Source organism: Gymnoscopelus braueri (assembly GCF_963280865.1).
Source record: "Gymnoscopelus braueri genome assembly, chromosome: 9".
Lineage (NCBI taxonomy): Eukaryota > Metazoa > Chordata > Actinopteri > Myctophiformes > Myctophidae > Gymnoscopelus > Gymnoscopelus braueri.
In genome coordinates, this window is record NC_137610.1 from 6,220,745 (window position 1) to 6,228,767 (window position 8,023).

Consider the following 8,023-nt stretch of genomic DNA (forward strand, 5'->3'; position numbering starts at 1 on the left):
AGGGAAGCCTAAGTCACAACAAAACAGTGGACTCCCTCCTTCCCAGTCCTCAAACACAACCAGGCAACACAAGTTTAAATGTCCAAAATACAGTGATTTAATGTTTAAAACAGGGTCAATTACCTCAGGGTGGGCCCCTGTACATAAAATCAAACTCAAAACAAAAGCCTATGTTTACCTGTACCAAACAGAAAGACATATTTCTTATCTAACTTAACACATAAACATAAACTAAAGAAAGGCTACCCACCCCTACAGTACCAAAGGCTGTAAACTATCCCATGTTAAAACTAGCAACTGTAAAACACACTGACAAAGCTGGAACCACTCGCAAACACAGAGGACTGTGTGGTTGGCCATGGGAAACACATCGAAGGCCTGGGGACAGCCATCTTTATAGAGACACATGGGAACTACAAATTTCACGCCCACTTTTGAGACAGCGCCGCTACTCGAGGTCCGTTAGCATGATGTACTGCAGCTGTCAATGCATTCTCTATGAGATTAATATGAGAGTTAGCCTATTTTTTAAAATGATCCAACATGGACTGGAGACAATATAGAGTTGAATAAAAATATGTTTCCAAATGTATAGAGTGCCTTTATCAACATATCTTCTTGTTTGCTCAATAGTTTGTGTTTCACATTTAATTTGTCACTTGAATGGGTTACCCATAATGTTAACACAGGGTAGACGGCAGACAGACAAGTAGTAGTCGCATTTCAGTGACATCACTGTCTTTACGAGTGCCGAGCGCCGACCTTGAAGAGGAGAATTCTCATCCCAATCCCGACTGACTTTGTTCATGTCTATATTTTGAACATCTCATAGGCTTATATAAATTTTCTACCTACCGTGGAGCTCCGACGGTACATGACAAATTAAAACGTGTGTGTTTACCTTTGTTGTATTAACTTGCCTGAATGTAAGTTGGGGAAATAACCCAACTAAATGGAGGGGTGACATATCCCGACATTTTCAACTACTTAGTGAATTCTCCAGGTTAGTATTAATATACAAATAATCTTGCAAGATGCTGTTTGGACAATTGTCCAAAATAAATAGCCTAAAATAATTATGCATGAGATCTGGGTATTGAAAACCTTATGGGATGCGTCCGTGACGTATATACCATGCAACCACATAAACTTTAGAGTTCAGATGCTAGAAATTTTGACACACTGATGGAGTATATTATAGTATATTGTGGGTAGTATATCGAGATGACAGATAAGGGACATTAAAAAGGATGAATTAAACAAATGGGACAGTTTATTAGAACACAAAAAAAATCGCTATAGCCTCAGTAAAGAAACCTAAAACTTTGATTTATTTCATAATCATTTGAAGACATTACAGAACATACAGCGGTATGATGCAACAACCAAACAATCATCAAAATAACCATTTAAAAACTGATTATTACAATCTAAACCATGATAATAAATTAGTGGAAATAACTAACAAACATGTTCAGACCAACGAAACACTTTTCACTTTACAAAACGACATTTGAAACTTGTTTTCATTCTACTGTGATTTCTATTGAAACAAGCTACGATTTAATGAATAATTCATGTTTTATTCATATAATGAAACATGAATATGAATAATTAGAAGTTCTCATAATGATGAATAAAATGAGCCTGGTCTCTTCTGTTCATCTGTCGACACGCTGTCTCCACGTTCTTAGTGAGGCCTGGAGGTCCACAGCTAAACACTCCCATCTTACACACCTGTACACACACACACACACACACACACACACACACACACACACACACACACACACACACACACACACACACACACACACACACACACACACACACACACACACACACACACACACACACACACACACACACATTATGGTGAGTTAGAGGTGAGTTTTCAGAATACAGCAGAAGATACTCTGTGTGTATGTGTGTGGGGGGGGGGAGCGGGGGGGCAGTAATGGGAGCCAATGGAGGGAGAGGAGAAGGGGGGAGATGTTGGTTGGTTGAAGACCAAGCGTGCTGCAGCATTCTGGATCATTTGGAGAGGCTTTAGTGAACATGCCGGGAGGCCAGTGAGGAGAGAGTACTACTACTACTCAGGTTTTGATATGACTGATGTCTGGATAAGGAGCTCGGCTGACTGAAGCAATGATATGTACTTTCTAACTGTGAGATTATTTAACCTACTGTAATATTTACTGTCTGAGACACAGACAGACAGACAGACAGACAGACAGACAGACAGACAGACAGACAGACAGACAGACAGACAGACAGACCTCAGGGTGGACTTCCTGTAGAGAGTTGAAGAAGGAGACAAACGGAGGACGTCCAAAGTGAGTGACAGACCTGAGACCCGTGAACAGACTGCGGTTCCACACCTTCTGGAAGTGACGCTCACACACATACTGCACACACACACACACACACACACACACACACACACACACACACACACACACACACACACACACACACACACACACACACACACACACACACACACACACACACACACACACAGTTGAGTCCTAGGTGTGAGGTGTAGTAGTAACATGATCAGTTTGTGAACTGAAGCTACTTTTAATGCCTATGAGGTGCTAGAGTACCATGAGATGCAGCATAGTCAAAATTACATTGGATGACCTGCTAGTGTCCTCTTTCACTGGAAAGATTGTTCTCTATAATACAACCCAGGTAGGTAATCTCTTCTTTCCTTGTGATAACATTGTCTCCCACTTCGACTGTAAAGTCTTTGGCCTTACTGAGTTTAATTTTGGAATAGATTCAGTTTTACCAGGTGTATTGACAGGTTGTTATCAGCGAGCCATGTGCAGATTTGACCAAGCTCAGAGCTAAGGGCTTTTTCAACTTGCAATTTTTCCTTGTCGGAGACCAGGAGTCTTCAGCGAACAGAAACAAATTACAGTCACATGCTGATTTCACGTTGTTAACGTAAATAACAATAACGTTCATATCCTAACCTCTCTATAACCTTCGATGTGTCAACAGAAAGACAAGTGATCTACAACAAACATTCTCAACCTTTAATTTTTTATTTAATGGACCTCAGTTTGACATGCATTAGTCCACGGACCCGCTTTAGATTCTTATCTCTGGGACACCAATCTACAGTATACTATGTTGAGAACCAGTAATCGAGAACCAGTATAGAAGATACTGTGAAGTTGTTTACATAAAGTTAAGTGGCAGCTACTGAAACAATGCTCTTGGTGTATAGAATATACCAAGATCATATGACGAGTACATACTATTCGCTCATGGTACGGTAGCCTAACCAAAGTCCTAAAAGAGAAGTTGCAGGTTCCTCTAAATAGGCTGGTCAGTGGTCAGGGTCGTCTTGGGGCCGTCTTGCGCGGGACCATGTTGGAAAACAGCATTTCCAGCAGTTAGGTTGGTTGGCTCCCTCTGGCAGCCAGGTCAGTTGAACCTGGAAGTTCAACCTGGAACCTGGTGCATAACATCTACATCAACAGCACCCCTGTGTACCTCTCTAAGCCCCACCTAACCAGAACTTGAACCTTGAACAGCTCACAGAAACAGAGCTTTAGGTCAGTGGTCCCTCACCAGCATGGTGGTCCGCAGGTCAAACTTCTCGGCCAGCTGGGTGATGTAGATGTGGACAGACACCAGCTCCATGGTGTCCAGCTCCTCCACCTCTCTGATGATGTCTGACACCCACTCAAACTGCTTCTGAGTCCTGGTCACCCAGATGAAGTACACCTAAATGGTAAATGGTGCATTTATATAGCGCTTTTATCCAAAGCGCTTTACATAGATTGCTTTACACACACACATTCAGACACCGATGGAGGAGGAAACCATGCAAGGCACCGACCTGCTCATCAGGAACATTTAGGAGTTCAGTGTCTTGCTCAAGGACACTTCGACACTAACTCTGGGGGACTGGGAACCTTGCAGTTCCCATCCGGCCGCTCTACCGGCCACTCTGCCCCTGAGCCACTGCCTCCCCGGCAAGTTAACATGTCATTTGTTCACTAATTCATCCTCAACACATCTTATGAAGCTTATAAAGTATCACGACGTATTTTGATTACTGAAGGATTACGGTACCTTTTTGCACTGGATCTTGGACTTGACGGAGGACTTGAACACCAGGTCTTTGAGGATGGAGGTGAAGGGTGTGACCCCGATGCCTCCTCCCACCAGAACCGACACCTCAAAGTCCATCCACTCCTGGTGACCCTCCCCAAACGGCCCGTCCAGGTACAGCTGCACATCAAGAAGAACAAACCTTGTATCTCCATATTTCAAATCTTTATGTTTTTTTTTGTAAATTAAAGGGATAGTTCACCCCCAAAATTACTTTTGTGGATTAGTCACCCCATGGAGACTTGAATTCATGGATATCTTTTTGTTTTTGTCTCATTCCTAAGCCAATAATTTGATGACCGGCAGCGGTTCAGGTAGGAGACACAAAGAGTCTCCTTTGTGTCTCCTACCGGAAACGCTGCCTACCGGTCCGCTGGTCATCAAATTATTGGCTTGAGACAAAAACTAAAAAATATCCATGAATTCAAGTCTCCAAGGGGAGACTAATCCATAGAAAAAAAGTATTTTGTTGGGTGAACTATCCCTTTAATGCCCTACTTCATCATACAAGAGTGTCACACAAAAGGAGTGAAAATAGCAGATCTACAAGCTACAATGACTCGCGATGCGAGGCATTGTAAATGTCTCTATTTTGAGATTAAACCCATTTAGTGCTACTTTAAGGACACTTTTGGAATTACCAAATTTAGACTAGCCTGTATTTCCGGCTGAATGAGATCTAAATGGAACCTCCTCCTCTTTAATCTAAATTCTATATTATTTTAGGACGAGCCTAAATTAAGGCATTTGTAATCTGACCAGACAGACATGAAACATTACTAGATTTCATTTCTATCGGTATTTTGTATTGTTAAATACACATCTGTATTCCCACTATGAACTGAGCAAATACCAAAAAGCCTAATTTTCTGAGTTAGTGTTATAAAGATAAATAGACTAGGGGTTTCTTCTGAAGGACACCACCACGCCCTCGGTGAGTATGAGAATTCCACACAAACGGCTGATACACAACTGATATAATACACATCCCATACAGGTAGAGATTTGTAGCTGATGCAAAGTTTGATGCAATGTTGAGTGGTGCAATGTATTAAGCAATGTTTTTGGTGGGCAAACAATGAGTTGTGAGCATTACATTGATTTGCTTTTGCAATGACTGTGTGCTATGAGAATGTGCAATGGTTTGGCATGATGGTGTAAAAGGATGATAAGGTTTGCATGTGTTGGTTTTGCTATCCCTATGTGACTAGAACTTAGGACTAACAGTAATTTCTGGGTTGTAGGCATATGAGGTTGAGCAGGCTTATAGAATACATGTGCATCAGTGCATTTCTTTAGACAGAGGAGTAGGATAGGTTGTTTCAGTAGAGTCTTTTGATTGAGTTAACTGGCACAAGTGACCCTTTTCATGGTGCACTGAGCGGTTGGGGGTCAAATTGATATTTTCTGTTGAAGCAGGACAGTAAGTTTAGGAGGGGTCCTCTGCCCTCTGCTCTTCTTATAACTTGTGCTATCCCCAAGTCCATAGTTTGTCTTAAGTCAGGGACTGGATTGATGGGAGGGGATTAAGTTATTAAGAGCAGGGGTCTTCAACCTTTTCAGGCCAAGGACCCCCTAGCTGAGAGAGAGATGAAGCAGGGACCCCCTCTATATTGTATAAAATTGCGTTTCAGATTAAACTTTTTTTTTGTTTACTTGGTCTGCTCTTTTTTTCCCTCTACACCTATATACCTCTTTGCCAAAAATAGCCGATCTACAAGCTCACAACGCCTCGCAGTGCCATGGCGGGGGACAGGTTGTTCTTCCGTCTCCACGAGTAACATGCAGTTTTTAGACACTTCTGTGTGTAACTTGTTCAAAGGGTCCCTGAGAGCCAGGGACCTCCTATCTGGAAGTACACCGCTCCAGCGTGGGCTGGACGGTTCTACAATAGATACCTTTGAATAGGAGCCCAGCTCCAGCAGGCAGTCATCACTGTAGGTCTCTAATACAGTGGTTTTCAACCAGTGGTCCTTGGGGGGGGGGGCACCAGGGGGTCCCCAGCAAAATTAGTTAACATAGCGTCAGAATCATTTTAACCACTTAGCTTTGGCTATTCAAAAATAGCAGATATACAAGCTCATAGCGTGGCACCGAGTGCCGCGCTATGAGCTTGTAGATCTGCTATTTTTGAAAAATCTCGAAAATGTGTGCATATGTTTGAATATATTTATATTTTAACACATTGCGTGCCAATCGCGTAGTTCTACGCGAACCTAAATAATTGCGCAGCGTGTCACTCGCGTAGATCTACGCGAAGTGGTCTTTTTTATTTTATTTTTTTCCGCAGTGACACATTTCATTGTAGCACACCGGAAACGGAAATGAATGTCAATCGAAGATTTTCGTTCCCATCCGCCGCCGCTCTAAAGCTTCCGCTAATCCGCCATTATTGTCTCCACCAGGCCGAAAGGCATGGCGAGAGAGTATGTTTTTCCCCTTGTCCGTCCGTCCGTCCGTCCGTCCGTGTGTCCGTGTGTCCGTCCGTCTGTGACCAGCTAATCTCCGGCACCGTTGGCTCGATCGCAGCGAAACTGTACACACACTCCCTGGATGCCAATTCAGAACCTCTGCCCCGAATTTTTCTCATGGGCCTTTTATAGCGCCACCAGGAGGCCGATTTGTGCAAAACATATTTTTTGACAGTACTTGACAGTAATCGGTACACAGTATCTCTATAGTCATTAAACGAAACTGGTATTTCAGATTTTTCATATTCCATCTTGATTGGCTAAAAATGTCTTCCAAAGTTTGCAGGAGTGCTCCGTTTTGAACGAAATGCCTGAAATCATGAACACAGCATGCAATTTCCGTGAAATTTTGCACGCACATTCCCATTAGGCCGAGGAAGAAATACCATTTGAATTTTTTCAAATCAGCCCCATGGTGGCGCTATAACAGGCCGATTCGTGTTTTTACCTATAACTGCACCGATCTGTGTAAAACTTTGTATGCAAACTCCCTAGAGGTCAAGGAAAAACCTTTGCACTGCATTTTTCACATCTGCCTTTCATAGCGCCACCAGGAGGCCGACTTATGTAAAACACATTATTTTATACTACTCCTTCCAATTTTATCCAAATTTCACGCACATCGGTACACATGATCTCTATAGTCATGTGATCAAGACGGATGTGTTTGATTTTTCATATTCCATCCTGATTGGCTAAGATTGACATCTAAAGTTTGCATTATTGGCTTGTTTTGAACAAAATTCTGCAAATCATGAACGCACCGTCCGATTGCGGTGAAACTTTGCACGCACATTCACACTATGTTCAGGAACAAATGCCACCCTTTTAACATTGGCCTGTTATAGCGCCACCAGCAGGTCTAATTTATCAAAACAAATGTTTTTAACAAAATGCCTCAAATCATGAATGCAGTGTCCGATTGTCGTGCAAGGCCCTTTTCACATTGGCCTATTATAGCGCCACCAGGAGGCCACAATAGCCTACCTGACCTGGCGGAGACCTGTGCTCCGAGGAGCACTTTTTCTAGTCTCTGAGTTGTTTTTCTCCGCGCTGAACGCTGTTTAACAGAAACTGCGACTACTGCAAAATGGAATGTCGCCGATTGAAACGGTCTTCTCTGGGCCAGTCACACAGCTACCCTGTGTGTCTACAAACAGTTTAACGCGCGATCATAAGGTATTTAGCGAGGTCTGTGGCGACGTGAAAAAAACAAAAAAACAACAATAAATCGCTGGCACTGGTGAGTACATTATGATATTAAACTCTGGCATGGAATGTGTTAAAGAGAACATTTTTATCTAAAATCTTTGCTTCTGGGGGTCCCCGGCACAAAACACTTTCAGATGGGGGTCCGCGGCCAAATGTATATCAATTTAGGGGTCCTTGGCATGAAAAAGGTTGAAAACCACTGCTCT

General features: G+C 42.7%; 1 protein-coding gene across 1 annotated transcript in view; it reads right to left on the reverse strand.

Annotated features, from left to right (window-relative positions):
- Positions 1-1,325: 1,325 nt before the first annotated feature.
- duox (dual oxidase) overlaps positions 1,326-8,023 on the reverse strand; it is a 63,658-nt gene continuing 56,960 nt past the window's right edge. Inside the window, exons 31-34 of the mRNA XM_080436677.1 lie at positions 4,096-4,254; positions 3,589-3,744; positions 2,280-2,408; positions 1,326-1,737 (exon numbers count right to left, since the gene is read on the reverse strand). Of these exons, the coding sequence (XP_080292803.1) occupies positions 1,615-1,737; positions 2,280-2,408; positions 3,589-3,744; positions 4,096-4,254 (567 nt within the window). The 3' untranslated portion in view covers positions 1,326-1,614. The remainder of the gene's footprint in view (positions 1,738-2,279; positions 2,409-3,588; positions 3,745-4,095; positions 4,255-8,023) is intronic.